Below are 18,193 nucleotides of genomic sequence, written 5' to 3'. Positions count from 1 at the left end.
CCCCCACCCAGCCCTAACCTTAACCATAAATAACAAAACAAAATGTATGACGTTTGGCATTTATTTGGTATTTTCCATTGCAGTCACAGATTTTATAAACACGAGTCTCCCCTTGTGGGGACCGAAAAATAGCAGGTTTTTATTACATTGTGGGGACATAAATGCACGCACACACGCATGCACACACACTCATTTTTTTCTTTGTAGAAGTATGCAAGCTTTAACATGCACAACATTACTTCGCCAGGAGTATTAATTTAACTTAAATCTATCTATCGCGTCACTGTTTTCTCGTGACATTTCGTTTTCACGCATTTATGTATTTCTGTTTCTAGAGTTCGGTGCGAAACTGGACAAAAATGTCCCTTACATGTCAAGTGACTTTGTTGTATGAAACTAAAGTCACATTCACATTCTGTTAATGCTATGTTGTGATATTTTAATGTCCTGTAACAACGACGACTCACTCGCACAACGCGCAATGCATTTTTAAATGACCGTACTGTAAGTTATCCTGTAATTTAGACTATAACGAACTTCAGACGACTGACTTGCTAATAACACAGTATACTCCATAAAATACTAAACGCTTTTTTTCTTGTGTCTGTGCTACCGGTAATTAAGCCTACATTTAACGGAACATTTATCTTGTTTTACGTCCATTTATAACTTATAGACTCAAGATTTCAGTGCATTTTTAGTTAGTGTGCTCTAATTGTGAATCATTGCACACTGTTCTCTCCGTGTATGTAGTACTGTAATAGGCTATACTTCACGGACGAAAAATAATAATAAATAACGCGATGCATTTCATGAACCGACTTGCATATTTGTTTTTATCCGATAATAAGAGGGGGATCACAGTATAGCCTCACACCTCTCGGTTTTGAGATTCCAGCGTCTTATGTCCAATACTTCCTAAGATATTGTACAGCCCCCGTGACCCTGTCCTGGATACGCGGTTGGTTGACAGATGGATGATGATAATATGTTTGACGGGCTTTGCGTAAAGTTCTGTATATTACGTTGCGGTTACACTCTAGCTGGACAGAAGTCCACATACTGCTTTTTAAGCGGTACTGTTATAGTCACAGATTGCGCCTTGAAAACAGTGAAAATTATCATTTGTATTCTAATATAATTAAGAAATCAAGATGCCAGATTATTCTATTTCAAATAATACAGCGTATAGATTTTTGTTTTCGCTATAACGTACGAAAGACAGTAAATATTTTAAACATCTAGAATATTTGTATAGAGACGCAAAACTAGCTGTTAAAACACATTAACTGAATTTTTACACAAAATGTTAATCAAATGTGTGGTGAATATACAGCGCAGTAATTATGTACATTTAGAGACAGTGATCAGAGATATGTTCTTCAAAGATTATACTAGGTACGCCACTTCACACAGCCTCGCGTCCCGTTCGGGGCCGTGGAGTAACGAACTCTGAAGTAATAGTATTTAGTATTTTTATTAACTGTGCGCGCCAAGCCAAAAGATTGTGTATGTTTTTAAAGTTTTCCTCAACCACAAAAGTTCACAAAATATTTTCATCATACATTTTTGGAGGAACATTTCAGTATTGCCTACTTAAAGCAGATTTTCGTCATATATATCACGTTACCACGTTCAGTGAAATGTCTGTTTTAAACCATGCCTAAATAATCGCAGTTAACTTCAACTCAAATCCCACGTATCCAGTAAACAGTCGCCGTTTTGTTTTGCACTGTAAAATCATAAAGATAAAGAGACACTATCGGATATATGTATACTTCACGTATATGTACAAGTATAATACTCGACTTCAAATAGATATTATGCACGGCTGTAGCCGAATCCGGTACTGAACAATTTGTAATTCAGGTTCAGTAATCGTGATTATCTAGATATAATGCAGATTAAAAACTTATTGTAATCTTTCGAGTTACTTATGATTTCAATTTTAATAACCTCACTACACTGAAGCAGCAAAAACAAGTTTTTAAAGAAGTACCCTTCACTGAGTATTATAAAAACAAAAACACAGATACGTGATGCAAATAAACTATACGTAAAGCTGTTACAATTTACATTACGTACATCTCAAACTAGCGCCATTTATTTATGCGTTTGTTAGCTTGCTTGCCAGTTTATTGGCCTGTTGCTATCAATTAAAAAAAAAACCTTATGAATGTTTTTTACAGGGTCAAAATCAAGACAGTTAAACTACTTAAATGGCGCGTTTATTAATTTCAGTGTCTTCTCAGACCCGTGTAGTGCGCATGCGCCACCAGGTGGCATACTGTTTTTAGGACCAGGTGTGATTATCCTTTTCAGGTAAAGCAGAAATTGGCTTTGGGATCAGTGGTTCAATGAGATAAGGCGGAGGGTGTTCCGCCATATAGAGAAAGAAGACAGGATAATGTCAGTAATGGCCAAAATGGGGGATTGGCAGGTAGGCCCAAATGCTGTTTAATTTATGACATATTTAATTGCTATTATTATGTATATGTATTGTAAGGGCCCAGTTTTAACCGCAATTTCTTCAGCAGTTTAACTAATCTAAAACATAACGAAATTTTGTCAATTTTTAAAATGTATTTTACCCCCCGGAAGTGATGTAGGCCAGGTCTGATTAGATGCGAAAAAAAATTTCTTTAGGCTGTTAGGCAAGGAATGAATCAATTGCGAAATTCATATCGTGTCCAAATTTACACATTCATAGCGATTGTAACGGTGAGGGAATGCAAGTCCTGTTTTGTTGTATGTGAAAATGATTGAATTAAGAAAGTACTAGAAATGACAAGTTTAAAAGTCAACATATTGCTTCATAAGTAGCATATGTTTTTGCTGTCATGTGGCACCAGTAAGGGTTTAACATAAAAATAAATAGGCCATAACTTATATAATCTGTATTAGGTGCAATTTCGTTTATCATTTTTCGCAGATAGAACCATTACATTTGAACCATCGTATTTAAAATGAATGGCAAAAAATACAACATTATAGACTTTTGGCTTCCACAGATTAAAGCAACAGAGCACGCCAAATGTTCAAAACAAGGGGAAAATAACGAATACTATATGTTGTATTTTGAGGCATTCAATTATTTGAGGAAAATAACATTCTTGGGTAAGTTTTGAAAACAACTGAAAAGTTAGGATTCGGTTCTAAAGGCCAATGCATGCAAGGAATGTATAACCCTACGCCGATTTGTTCGCCATATTTTTTAGGTTTCAGTCTTTAAAAAAATCACATAATATCACAACAGGTTTAGATGTTTCAGCGCAGATAATTCCCACTTTTTTCCTGATACTCTCTCATTAATGACAACAGAATTTAAAGTCACCCCGCCAAAAATGTTAATATAGATGCGAGTCGGCGGCCTGTTTCGGTTGGCATGTCTGCCCGCTGTAGCCGTCGAATTGTGCTGAACCGCAGCATTGCGGCTTGTCATTCAAATTGACCGAGAATGTTGTTGTGTTAATTAACATTTCTAAAATGTAACATACATGTTGTCAATCGACCTAATGTAAGCGTGAGAACCATTCGATTTTGCATGACAATAGTAAGATCGATTCTCAACAGGACTAAAACAACAGTTCAACAGTCAACGGCAAGTACGGGGGAAAATAAAGAAATATAATTCAAAAAGTCAATACATGTATCGGGGTCATTGTTTTATTTGGAAAAATACATTTCTTTTTAAAATTACTTTTTTAATCAATTCAGTGTGTGCTTTTACTGTACAGGTATACATATGTCGCGTTCATGAATAAAATCTGCAGTCTGCTTAAACATGTCATTATATTTATTCGTGTGTGTTTGTGTGCGCGGGTGTAATGCATTAATTCATCCATTCATTCATTTTTGTGCATTCCTATTTGAGTCATGGGACTGTTGCATCTTAAGTCCATTCCGGACTTCATTACGTCCGTATGAAAAAAGGTATAGACCAAACATGCTACTGCGACCATAATCCAGAGAAATCCCCGCTCTTCTAACCTGTGTATATTGGTGTTTGAAAGATGGAAATCAAACAGCTCTTGATATGCTAATGAAGGACCGAGTGTGTTAATACGCGACTGAGCGAGAGCTTTCACTTCCACCATTAGAGGGAGATCTGAGAGCGCGGACAGCCAACCCAACAAAATAGTTTCAGCTAAGGCAGAATTTACTACATAAAAGAGGAACAATACTCACAACAGCCCATGAAAATGCTTTGGAAATTAACAGATAATATTAAATACGAAGATTGCGAGGTAAGAAACAGTTTTTTCTACTAAATAATAATAAAAAAACCTTCTCAATGTTCTTTTTTTATCCTATCATTTAAATGTCCGCAGTGGAAAAGCCTGTATTGTACAAGCAGTAAAAAACAATATTTTAATGATCAATATATAACAAGATTAATATTAATAGCAATATCGGGAAAAAGTAACAAGTTTCAACGAGTCATTTGTTTCTTTAAACGCAAAAAGAACAAACTCTAGACCAAATACATGTAAACGTAAAGTACTGAATTATCTTATCGACTTTTCAAAAAAATCTAAAATTAATTATTCACATTAAGTGTATCGCTTAAATTTTCTTTCTAACAATAATAATATATTCTTATCATTAAAGGATATATACTTATCATTACTCTAGAAAATTTGCGTCGAACGACAGAAAGGACTGTGTGCTGATAAAATTTGCTTTAAAACAAACAAAAATCTGTGTAATTTGTTGCACTGTAATTATCAGGCATATTGCGTGCTAGTTCGATTTATTCTACGGTCTTGTTCTTGTAACCCTGAACCATACAGGTACTTAAGGTTTAGAGTTATATTTTGGAGTTGCAGCAGGAGCTGTACGGCCAGTTAAACGGGTCTGAGTTCGCATTTGCAGTTAGACACGCCCGCAAAAACGAAAAAATAGTAATAATAATAACATACACATGTATTTATATTGAATTCTTTCCGTATACTTCATTTCAGTCCATTTGCATATTCTTCATAATAATGCATATATAAGAAATAAGTACTTTTTCAAGGTTGTCTTAAAAGCATTTTGAAGCATTACGAATGATCGCGAGAGAGAATGGACTGGATATGTACACTGTCTGTCCATTTGTATGACAAACTTCTGAATGGGTCCGGACTATATGATTCTTCATCCTTCAAATTTGGATATACGTGGATAAATTTGTTGAAAAGAACGACGGAACCTGAACTGAAAAACAAAAGGACTGAGTTCATAGACAATCGGTGTCTATAAACGATAAAATATGTCAATCGAGGTACCGGGAGAATTTATTCGGTTTCCGAACAAATTATAGATGTTCGTTGTTTCTTTCACTGCCCTTGTTCTCCCCTCATTTTACCTTTCTTTCACTTTTGCATGGCCTCAAACCTTTTAAAATGTTCCCCCTTCTCTCTGATTCGCCAGACGCTGGAGAATGTTCCTTTTTGTCTCCCTCTCTCCCTCACTCCCTCACTCCCTTTTCCTCTCCATCTCTGATTAGATACACTGATTCTTCATTCAATGGACGTCATTTAGTACAGTCTCTGCCTTGAGTTGCTTCCTCGCTTCACGCTCGATTTCCAACTATTCTTCTCTTATTAAGTATTCGTGTAATATTAATAGTCATGAATATCTTGTATTAGGAAACTAAGCGGAGAAGCAGACCGCTGCTAATATGAGCGCAAGCGAGGCAACAGCTCAGTGACAGAACCAGAAGATAGAGAAGAAGGATATAAGAAAGTTCGTATAATAATCCGCAAGACAAAATACTGCATTTTAAAAATCAAATGAACGGCAAAAGGAATTTAACCAAATTCTGATGGATTACTGCGCCCCGACAGTGCACGTTTTAACTCCGACGTTCTGATTTTGCAGTAGTGGCGTTTTGGGTTATTTTATTTGCTCTTATTTATTTGCGTTGTTTTATCAGCGTTTTTGTAAAAGCTTTCTGCTTGAATTAACCGAACAGCTTCGCAGATGTTAGTGCACAGTTTTTCCGCAATGGTGAGTTTCACTAAACGATTGCAACACTGCATTTCGAAAGGTTACCGTCGTTATTATTATTATTATTATTATTATTATTATTATTATTATTATTATTATTATTATCACCTCGGATTGTTAACAAATTTGAAAAATAAACTATTTAATATATTAAATAAAGATAGAGAAAATGCATTTAGTCTGCAGATGTTTTGTGATCGTAGTTGCATGGGGTTGCATGTTGCGTATTTGTTCATTTAGAACTGGGAAACAAAATATTTTAAAAAAATGTCGCTATAGCAGGAATTAAATTTTCAAATGTTTTTAATCACGTCGTCTCTTATCGTCCACATGTAACTTCGTGTTGCTATTATACCTTAACTTTATAACATAAAATGAACATTACTTAATTAAACGTTCATAAATGAGTGCTAATGTATACCTTCCAAAGAAACTGCAACTGAGAAAGTGCTGTGTTTGCCGTAATCGTACTTTACGTGCTGGTTTAATGAGTGTTTATTAAAGAATTTAAGGAAAGGTGGCTCTCGTTTGGGAGGGAGATTTATTGACTGAGTTTTTTTTTGTAGGATCGTCACGACGGCACCAGCAATGGGACAGCCAGGTTACCTCAGCTGGGGAGCGTGGGTCAGTCTCCGTATACAAGCGCCCCACCGCTCTCCCATACTCCGAACTCCGACTTCCAGCCTCCCTACTTTCCTCCACCTTACCAGCCCATCTATCCCCAGTCTCAGGACCCTTACTCGCACGTCAACGACCCCTACTCCCTGAACCCTCTTCACGCTCAGCCGCAGCCGCAGCACCCGGGCTGGCCGGGACAAAGGCAGAGCCAGGAGAGCAGTTTGCTGCATCAGCATCGCAGTTTACCCCATCAGCTATGTAGGGACTACCGGAGAGAAGTGCTACTGCCGTCGGGTCACGGAATTGACTCTGGACTCACAGATTCTATCCCTATCCATGGAATACCTCATTCTTTAGATGATGTACAGGTAACAAGTATATATTTTACTTACATGTAACCGTAATCATCATCTTCTTCTTCTTCTTATTATTATTATTATTATTATTATTATTATTATTATTATTATTATTGGAGCAATTTGGTAAACGAACAGTTAGCAAAAAGCACAGTTATTTTCAGTAGTTTGCTCACAACAATGTGGATAACAAGCTGTTCTAAGGAAGTAGAATTTCAAAGGTTGTTTTATTGATACTTCGATTTTGTCTGTATTGTTAGTAACAATATTATTATTAATAATAATATTAATAACAATGATATTAATAATAAGAAGAAGAATAATAACAACAACAGGTAGTCAACTGCTGTAAATTCTCAATAATGAGAATATAGTCGTAGTAAAGATACACAGAGAGCGAGTGGGAAAAAACAAGCCATTAAAATCAGGCCTGTGATGTTAGTCTAGGTCCAGGTTGTGATTATTTCATGGATGGCATGTTCAGGCTCCCCTGTCATTTTCGGACGTAATTTTTAAATGCCACCCCCATCAGTTTAATTGTGCTTTGCTGAATGGAGCGTCGGGCGAACTCAAATGTGAGCGCAGAGGTTTCGGCAGTAATGAAGCCGGATAGTGCGATCCGCCAGGATTCAGCGAACAATTAGCGGAAGCATAAATTAAATGCAGAGCTGGATTTACATTTATCTCTTATTGCGCTAGGAACATAGAAAATAATTGTTCCCCCAGCAACTTGAAAGTGGTGAATGTTAAATATGGTTGGGAAAATGTAAACATGATAAGTTGTATCTAGTTATATCGGATCGTGTAATGCATTGTTGTGTATAGTACAGTAATTAGCAGCTTAAGCGTGGACATAGGCCGTAGACTTGAAAGGGAAGTCAAGGAGCGATTCTGAATTATTATTAATTGAAATCTCGAGGGGCGGGGAGAAGGGAAATTCTTTGTCATTGTAAAACAACTTATTTACACCAGACACTAGAACTAACATACTTAGCTTCCATACTGGGAAAATATTTATGTTTTATATTTTTACTGCAGCATGTCGAAGATCAAGGATTACACATCCCAGACCAGACTGTAATTAAGAAAGGTAAGCAGTTTCCTGGAAAGGCCAGGCGTGTCTCAGCGATCTGCAAGCGGTTCAGAAAGCTGTCGTAGCACGCGACAAACCGTCGTTAATCCGGAGAAAACATGGTTGAATGCGGCTGCAAGAGGCTGATATATTCAAAAGTTAACGTTCACTTTAAATCTCAAAGTACATCAAAGTATATCTGCTAGTGTCCCGTATTTATCTCTTTACACGTGAAAGAATGCAGAGACGACCTCATTCTGTCTTGGCTTGAACAATTACCAACAGGAAAAAAAAATTACAATAATTTAGAACTCTAATTTTTTAGATTCTAAATTCCAAATTATTAGAATCATCACAACTGCCATGTATCCCCATAAAGTTACTACTATTATTATGAAACATTATATTAAGAAATATTATTTTTATTAGGCCTATTGTTATCGGTGCTGTTGTTCTAATGGTTGTCAGTGCATCATATCACCTCTATCTTCAATATTTTACCCACATTTTCGGTTACAACTTGGGAGTATTCTGTATGTATTAAATGGTATAAAATTATATAACGGTCGTTTCATTTTCTTTTAATTTGGAATGGTTCTTAACATCACGCTGTATCAAACAATATTTCTACCGAACCTTTTATATGGTCAGATGAGACGTTCACATGATAAATCTTCAGAAATACAATTTCCAGATCAACGTGATAATTGGCTTTTATATTAGTAATCTCAAGAGTTCGTTTAACTCCTATTGTCTCTGCCCCCTCCCCTGAGCCATTAATGTCACGAGTGATCTATCCCGAAGTGTTAGTCTCTTTGTCTTTGGATACGCAGACGGAACGCTCACGTAGAGGAGCATAATGCGTATAAAGATCCCGTTTTGTCCTACACCTGCGCATTTTAACAAAGTGGTTTTGTTTATTTTACGAAAAAGCGCGGATTTATGGAGCGAACGTTGGTTCGGTTGCAACTTTCTACTTGGCTGGGGCCTGGGGTTGATATGCTGAATTTATGAATCAGATTAATAAGTCTGCACATTTCTGTGCACATCTGAACAAAAATCATAATATAAATAAATTATGCACTTTACACATTATGTATTGGATTCTTGCTTAATTTACACTAGTTTTTATTAATATAGCATTTTTATATAGGAAAGTAGCATACCACTGTGACAAAGAGCAATGCTTTGAAGTTATATTATCACAAAATGTGACATTTTATAAAGATATATGGCTTATAAATGTGTAGCATATATAGTATATACAGACTGTACTGTTTAATATAATATAGTGCCACTAAGTGCGTCAAACTCCGTTTAAATTGAAAAATACTACTGTAATGTGTACTTTTTTTCTTTTTGAAGAATGAGTGTCATATCAATGTGACCTATCATATAAAACAATTAAATCGCCCTTTGAGTGAAGAGGCCCATGTGGTACACGCTTCGTGTGCCTTTAGCTTCCATTTACCTTACGCAAATGAAAGACATTTCCAGTGTATGTGAAGTATACTCTTTTGTTTTAGGTCCTGTTTCTTTATCCAAGAACAACAGCAATGCCGTGTCTTCGATACCCATAAATAAGGACGGGCTTTTCGGCGGAGTGGTGAATCCGAACGAAGTATTCTGTTCTGTTCCGGGTCGCCTGTCGCTTCTCAGCTCAACATCGAAATACAAAGTCACAGTGGCGGAAGTGCAGAGACGTCTGTCTCCGCCCGAGTGCCTGAACGCCTCTTTGCTGGGTGGTGTGCTCAGGAGGTGAGCAAGACGTTGCAGTTTTAATGTCATTATTCATACTCTGTATATTCCAGCTAATTGTTTAGTATACTATAGCCACACATGTCCCTTTCTATGTCGGTTTGAAATCAGTTTGTATCCCTCACGGCCATCGATTCTATTAACAACCGCACCACTCGTGAGGACACGGTCCGTTTTCCAGAGGCTTTTCAGGCTGTAATACAATTGGGGTAGAAATATTACATATATTCCAAGTCATGTAAAAATATGGTCAGCGGTAGTTAGAATCATTCAAATTATTGTAAATAATAACTGAAATGAATGAATAATAAATAAATAAATCAGGCTATAATATCTGTGTATAATAGTCCTCTTCATATATGCGCAATGCTTTTAATTTTATGTATGTTCTCTTTTTAACTAATCCAGGTATGACAGTATTTATCAGTAGTTTATCAAATTCAGCAATGAACTTTACATTTGACGTTAAGTGTAAAATTCTGCAAGATGAAAGGCCCAGTCGTAAACATTCGTTTGGTTATAATAAAGATAATGAAGTATATAATTAAAACCATGGTATTAATGTTGATGTTGAGTTTCAGTTGATTTGCAAATAGGGAGAATATATATATATATATATATATATATATATATATATATATATATATATATAATTTTTTCATTTGGAAGTTCAGGCGCTTGCTGTCGTTCATGTGCTTCCTGTCACAAACATTTCATGTATAGACATATTTCCATGTATCTTATCTTATCATTCTTATTTTTTCGCAGAGCCAAATCCAAAAACGGCGGAAGGTCTTTACGAGAAAAGTTGGATAAGATTGGATTAAACCTACCAGCAGGCAGACGCAAGGCGGCAAATGTTACGTTGTTGACGTCACTAGTCGAGGGTGAGTACTATCGTTAGCGCAGTCAGCTCAGCCCCTTCCACCGGTTATCTGGAACTGCCTGCAATACGCTACGGTTCCCTTATAATGAGGATCTAATGTGAAGTGACATACGTGCAGGTGCGCTCAGGGCTGGACTGGTATTAAAAATCGGCCCTGGACTTATAATAAATTTTGCCGGCTCATATAACCGTCGGTCCAACGGGAAAGTGTCCGGAATGCCAGACGGCCAGTACAGGCCTGGGTGCACTAAGGAGCACGTACCTTTCCTTACGTCGTAAACTTGCTGTATGTAATCGGAGTGAAAGTGCACGTCGACATCAGAGAAATACCAAACACGCTTAGACTCTCTTAGGTAATACTACAAATTCCTCTTTGCAGAGCATGTGTTTGTTTTTAACTTGTGATATAATGATGATTATATGGTGATAATTAAGATAATGATTCTATTACTACTGAAACCACAACTACTTATTACTATATCATCATCATCATCATCATCAGCAACAACAACAATAATAGTAATAATAATAATAATAATAATAATAATCTAGTTATACAGTTTCATATTAAGGCATTCTTTCCAAATATTCATTCTTTCCGTGACACCCGTATGCACATAATTATGGATAATTTTCTGTTGAATTGATACATATTTCGTAAGTGCCAACTGAATATTAATGGGGGAAACCTGGTTCCTTGCACGTGTTATTTGTTACATTATAAGACCGAATACAATGTATCAGTGCTTCTTTTAAATGTAGCAAATTACATGCATAAACGCGAACAAATATATAATTTGGTTGAGATAAAGAAAATGGTGTCGAACAGAGGTCAGCAAATTATTTGTGAGGGGAAGTGCTGCTTTTGTTTATGATTCGCTCCATTTTATGAGAACGGGTTTGCTGGACTCAAGCTTTGATGCCTTAATTGGCGCATGCGTTCTTCCGGAGTCGGGTCTTATGGCAGGAAGCCTTGCAGTAAATACCAACTGTTTCGGGAAATTAAAATGAAAAACTACAAAGATTAACAAAAAAGTCAGACATCAATAGAATGATCATAAATTTTCGAGTACGTAATGGCGATGTTCATAAAACAGACTCTTTAAAACGCTTGACTACCTTACAATAAACAGTAGTCATCAGTTCAGCGCCACTGTTATGCATTATTTCGCTTAATGTAATTTTACTTTATCGTTCATAAACCTTGACAAGTGTGTATGGTGTCGTGCTACCCGTTGTATAACTGTTATTAAAGGCTATTGCAGTCTAAGTTAACATTTTGCAATGCGGGCTTTCCTGAGTTAATTACATGGAAAATGTGTTAAGTGAAAGTGTTAATTGCTCAAGATTTGATGTCAGTCATTTAGAGCGATACATAATCAATTCCCCCTCTCCTTTTTAGGCGAAGCAGTGCATCTCGCCAGAGATTTTGGTTATGTGTGCGAGACTGAATTTCCAGCCAAAGCAGTGGCTGAATATGTAAACCGTCAGCATTCTGACCCAAATGAACAAGTCCAAAGAAAAAACATGCTATTGGCGACAAAGTAAGTGCTACTATATTGTTTAATGCTCATTGTGCCCCGTAAACACTTCATCGATTGTTACATAATTCGCCCGAGGTAATTTTATTAGTGCCTTTATATTTTATTCTTGTTGCAAAGAAATTGAATAATACATGTTTTTGCAAAGCATAGATCTGTTTCTTCCTAATTTCAGACATTTATACAAGCATCACAACAAACATGATAGTTGAGCGGTAATACACATAACAGGTTAACATGAACATGGCAAAGTTGCTTCTCACTCGTTAGGTTAATATGAGCCGTACCCCCAACAAATGACATGAGCTGTAACGTAATACAGCTCTTCGTGGCAATATAGTGTTGGTTTTCATTCATGTCCAACTAAGCAGCTGATATTGCGTCATTTTATTTTCAGGTGACTGGAGCTGTTTATAATACCGTATTCAATAAAAGTCAAGTTCAGGCACATTATTCAAGCAAAGCACAATTCACAATGACGAGTACATTTTAAACCGAAATTTCCAGTTTAAACGCACGTGTGTTGTTAATGACATAGTTTTATAACTGTGTTGTATTTCTTTTAGACAAATCTGCAAGGAATTCACAGACCTGCTTTCCCAGGATCGCTCGCCCTTGGGGAATTCCCGGCCGCAGCCTATTCTCGAGCCCGGGATTCAGAGCTGTTTGACACACTTCAGCCTCATTTCCCATGGATTCGGGACCCCGGCCTTGTGCGCCTCCCTTACGGCGTTACAGAACTACTTGACAGAAGCGATTAAGGCCATGGACAAAATGTACCTGAACAATAACCCCAACAGCCACTCAGAGAGCGGCACTAAAAGTGGAGATAAGGACGAAAAGCACAGAAAGTGATTTCACCGTCAACATATACATAACATATAAATACTCTTTATCAAGAAGTTACGTGCCAATTTCTGATCTTGTGATTTTTCAGTTTTACCACAAATCCACTACGGATTCACGAGAAGTGACAACTTTCCTCCCAGTAAAGGAAGAGTGCGTGAAAAGCGCAGAAGATTGTTTCGGATTGAAGGCTCTGTGCCACATTGGGGGGCTTCCTCTGTATGCCTTCTTCTTACGAACTACATCGGACTGATATTTAGCAACCTCCCCCCAATCTCGATTTACGGTCGTAGCCGTGTGAACAAAGAAAAAGAGGATGAATATTATCAGTATTGTGAATAAAATGTCATGACTTAAGCTGTACACTAATTCCTGGCGACCAATTTGAACTCTGAATTCCAACACGATTCACGGTTATGTAAGGGAATCTGTGTTCTGCTATGGATATATTTATTTATGTGTAATTTAATGGGAATTGTAAATACGGTGCGTCTGTTGAAACTTTTTTTTTATTTATCTGGTGCCTCCTGTTTTAGTGGGTTAATTATTATATTAGTTTTTCATGTGGTTTTATGGTTATTAGAAAACAGAAGTTGGGGTGTTTTGGGGATACTTCCATTCACTACGCTTGTAGCATGCCGAGGCGACATTGAAGCAAATTTAATATTAATTAGTTTTCCTTGTCTCGATTGTTCATTATTACTGCGTACAGTTTTTACTGAATGACGCAAAGCAAGACCCAGACGACAATATGAACTGCGTTTTTTATTTTATATATGTATTTTTAATTATTCAGACCTCTGTGTTGTGCCAACTTGAACTCTTCACCTATCGTTCTTCCCTTGAAGCACCATAAAAGCAATAAATTGATATTGTCTTTCGATTTTTTTTTATTTGAATCGGTTAAAAATCTGATCTGGGGTCACCTGATATCTTCACGTCCAATGTACCCATCGGAGGTTTAAGCTGTCTTGTATAGACCTAAGCTGGCAATGGATTCCTTGCCTGTTAATGTATTATAGTCCTTTGTTGCCCAGAAAAATAAATATTTGATACGCTTCATGTCAAATTTTATTTACTTATAACCTGTTTAATTTTTGTTGCTGCAGCGAATATATCTCCTTGTCAGTTTATGTACGTATTTATTTGGCTTACCTATTTGCTTGCTTGTTTATTTCCTTGGCGCAGTTACACCACTTGATTTCACAGTCACCTTGACGACTGTCCTGTACTCTAAACAGTTTGAACCCGTTGTTTCACACAGTACAGTAAAACTTTAATTTCAATGCAGATCTTTCCGAAATGTCATTGAACAAATGTTACCTGAACACTTTTATAATAGTTGTTCGGATTTTAGAAAAAGGTATTACACCCCAGTCTAAAGTACCAGTCTTTAAATAAAATAAAACACTAATCATCAAGCTGTGAATGTAGGCCTGCATTAAAGCTTTTGAAAGCGTCTCTTCATCGTGATATTGTCAGTTGGCCAAGAAAACAGAAGCACGTGTATGTTAGTTTGAGATTGGCTGCCTTGTGATGCATGCTTAGACACTATCTCCGCGTCTTAATGCACATTTGTCTGTGTCATTTCCTGTTATTTTTTTGTGCGTGCTGGTTTATTATGGAAGGCTGCGTCATTAGGAAATCTGTTTAACTTAAACAAAAATGTTAACATTAATAGTTGGACAGTATTTTGTTTATCAGCCGCCGGTAGAAAAAACAGCAGTTTGAGATAAATCAAGCACAGAAGCACGTGTCTTTGGCTTAACTGTAAGTCACAGTTATTTAGCAGGTGAGCCGCGCCGTTGTCTGTCCGGGGTCTTTCTCTTGGCCGCCCCTCTGATTATCTACCCAAGCCTAAAGGGGCGCACAATAGCCCGCTCATAAATAGGAATGCCGCCTGCATTTTCTTGTAGGGAACCGTATTGAAACGACATTTACTTGTTTTTCAGTTTATTGCTGTTATTGAAGTGTCAGTGGAAATGTTATTTAATAAATATATTCAGTATAAATGCTCCAGATTATTTTAACAACATACAATTTCAATATCGCCATTTATCATAATATACATCTAAAAGATATATCATGCTCTTTAATAATTAATTACGTAGGTTACGTTTTAACGATCGCTTGCTGGAAGATCCTACGACTTTGCCCTCTTCTTAGCTGCTATAACCTAAAATATCTCACCAAAGAAATTGTACAACATTGTCATTTTTGTTTAGCTCTAGAGGCACCGGTTGAACAGCACCTGAAATGATAATTAAAAACAAAACACCCGACATTTTTGACCGCTGTGATTTTCAATACCCAGGTTCTTTAACCTTCGTTTTAAGATAAATCAATTACAGTTTTTTCCCGTCTCAGATCAGCGCCTTTTAATGCAAAAACCAATATCCAAAGTCATCTAGTTTATTCAGTTGTGATATGGAATTTGTTCAATGATGCATTTTGCACATACCTGTCCTTACTTTCCTATGCGTCAGGAGACGTGGCACGCACACGCACATACCACCCGCGCAGACGTATTCCAGCATGTGTGTGAACTTCCTTTATGTCATCTTATAATTTTACGTTTAAACATTGTAGGCCTAAGTGTTAGCGTGTGCTTGATACAGTATAATATATTTTAACCAGAAAGGAGTTAAAAACGATTATATATTTTTTGTATGATAAGACGTCTACTTTGGTAAACAGCAGTAATTTGTTACAATATTAGCATGAGCTAACAGCCTGTAACTGCAGTATTTTTAAAATTCTTGTTTTTCTTTGAACATGCAGTTTTTTTTTATAAACGAACTTTCTCTCAAAGTACGCCAACAGCCCCTGGCTCGACAAAGTGAAGAAATTTAAACTTGTGACAGACTACACGAAGTTTTCCTACGCTATTATAACGTTAACTTGAAGTTAACTGGGTAATTGCGTGTCATACTTACGGACTGTGTTTATCTTAAAACCCGTAGAAAGCGTATTGTTTCAAGCAATCAAATTGAAGAGCAGATAGTTAAACTACGGCAACAATCCTAGATTCACACTATGAAAAGGACATTCCTGAATTCGTTTTTATTTCATTAATTGCATACGTTATTGATCAATGCAAGCTTACCTCAGTGCTTGTGATAGGCTACATTGGTGAAATTTTGTTTACGTCAAAATTGTGTCTCAGTGAGTATGAATGAATCTTTATGAGCCGTATAATATAAAATAATCTAAAACAAAGATGAAATAATGTAAAATTCGCACGTCCATTCTGCTGTACAAATGTGGCGGCATCATGTGACGTGATTTCATACGTTTTCAATGAAGCGACAAAGTGACTAATTGTTCTGGGCTTTAACATGAACCCATTCGCGGTGTTTACCCCCTTCCCTAACTGCTGTGAGGGGGTAAAACAGAACCCCATCTGGTGGGAAAGGTCCATGACCTCATCAGCTATTATTTTTATGATTACCTGAGGCATTATTGCATCGATTACAAACATTAAGTAGCCTGCCAAAAAGAAGTCAACTGGATTTTCCGTAATTAAAGAGAGGGTACAGTCTTTCGAAGCGATGCAAAAATCTCACATATAAGGATTAATTCCTTTACTATTTTCCAGACTGAAGCAATCTCTTTCGGAGTACCGTTGCAATAAACAAAAAATAAATTGCATCATTATAAAGTAAGAATTACATAAATAAACAAACAAAGAAATACATTCTAAAATAAATACAGTCAAATTAAACAAACGTAAGACCTTAACACACACAATGGTTGAAATAATTCTCGCCAGTTTAAATTCTACGTTAAAACTGTAGGTTGTCGCCTCCCTTTGGGGATAATTCTTTCAAAATAATTTCTTGGTTACTCTTGGGAGAGTCATAGTTCGGCTACAGTATTTATTTCCTCTCATTCTCTCAGGTTTTTTATTTGCTAACGGTCCAGTAACAATAGTAAAAAGTGAAAGGAAGGTGTCCATTTAAGTCCCGCTCCCTTATTTGTATTAAGGCTTCTGTCAGAAATTTGGCAAGGTATTTATTAGTTATTCAGAGGACGTTCTCGTTAATTTTTATTAAAATTGCAATCGGAGTTCCCAAAGCTCTGACAAGTATCAGTTGAAGTGTCAGGTTACAGGGAATTCAACTAAAAGACCCCAAGAACCTGCATACTATCACAATTACTCGCTGAGCATTGAAATCTATACAATAATTGTGTTTGTTATTTTCAAGTGGTATACACATATTTATACGCAAATATTTCTAATTTTTGAAATATTAAATTAATAATCACCTGGAGACTCTGGCCAGGTTAAGTGGTCAGAATTTGGATGAAAAATTGATAACCATGCCTGAATTAAATGTTCTTTTCTGCGTATGGACAGTTAATTTACTTATGTTTCACTTACGTTTAAGCAAAGACATCTAAAAAATTATTTTTATTTTTCAAATTTTATAAATGCAACCGAATCAGTATGACACAGAGAATATGAAGGACATGAAAATACTTAGATGTATAGTTAAACGAGATATAGATAATGTTCCTCCTTGCCTTGGTATAGTTTATATTCTGGATTCAGTCCTTCTCTCCCTCCGCATTTTATGAAGCCAGCCGGGGGGGGGGGGGGGGGGGGGTTGTGCCGCCTCAGGCCAAACATATGCTTCTTTCCATCGCACTAATCCAAATTCAGCGTGGAGGAATAATTGCTCGAGTGGTCATGGCTTCGACGGGCTTTGTCCCTCGCGCTGGCTCCCGTCAGACAGGCACACGCCATTTCAATCAGCTCAATTTGAGAGCTGTCTTTTTTTATCAAACCTTAGACCTCGCAAATGACGTGGGCATTTAACAAACGTCTCCACGCTAGACAAACAACGCCATTTAAAATTGTATTTATGTACATATCTTTTACAGAATAATAAAAACACGAAATGAGGGTTGATTAGAGAGCTTCCCATTACTTCCTTCATTTGTAATCGGTTTCTCCGGAGTTAGGCGCTCAGTCAAAGACACACAAAGGGACGAATGGATACCTGTTATCCGTGTTCTTCCTACATTCCAATAAACGACTTTGTCCTACAAACACTTGCTTCTGTAAACTCCCACGTTTAAATCGTTGTAAGGGAGCCTGCTCAGGTACCATTCGTGA

At 36.8% G+C, this 18,193-nt stretch overlaps 1 protein-coding gene across 6 annotated transcripts; it reads left to right on the top strand.

Annotated features, from left to right (window-relative positions):
* Positions 1–2,335: 2,335 nt before the first annotated feature.
* tfap2a (transcription factor AP-2 alpha) lies at positions 2,336–14,145 on the top strand. Of its 6 annotated transcripts, none has more exons than XM_049019026.1 (8): positions 2,343–2,440; positions 6,561–6,618; positions 6,720–6,980; positions 8,007–8,058; positions 9,567–9,798; positions 10,567–10,685; positions 12,087–12,228; positions 12,792–14,145. In XM_049019026.1, exons 2-8 carry the CDS (start codon positions 6,583–6,585, stop codon positions 13,078–13,080), a joined length of 1,131 nt encoding a protein of 376 aa, XP_048874983.1. In that variant the 5' UTR covers positions 2,343–2,440; positions 6,561–6,582; the 3' UTR covers positions 13,081–14,145. The 6 variants fall into 6 exon arrangements, with proteins under 6 accessions (XP_048874962.1, XP_048874983.1, XP_048874953.1 ...); XM_049019020.1 differs by lacking the exon at positions 2,343–2,440 and adding an exon at positions 3,924–4,247; XM_049019019.1 differs by lacking the exon at positions 2,343–2,440 and adding an exon at positions 4,987–5,994.
* Positions 14,146–18,193: the final 4,048 nt, after the last annotated feature.

Source organism: Brienomyrus brachyistius, chromosome 1 (genome assembly GCF_023856365.1).
Source record: "Brienomyrus brachyistius isolate T26 chromosome 1, BBRACH_0.4, whole genome shotgun sequence".
Classification (NCBI taxonomy): Eukaryota; Metazoa; Chordata; class Actinopteri; order Osteoglossiformes; family Mormyridae; genus Brienomyrus; species Brienomyrus brachyistius.
Note: the sequence above shows the minus strand (reverse complement) of the source record. Positions and strands in the feature narration are given on the sequence as shown.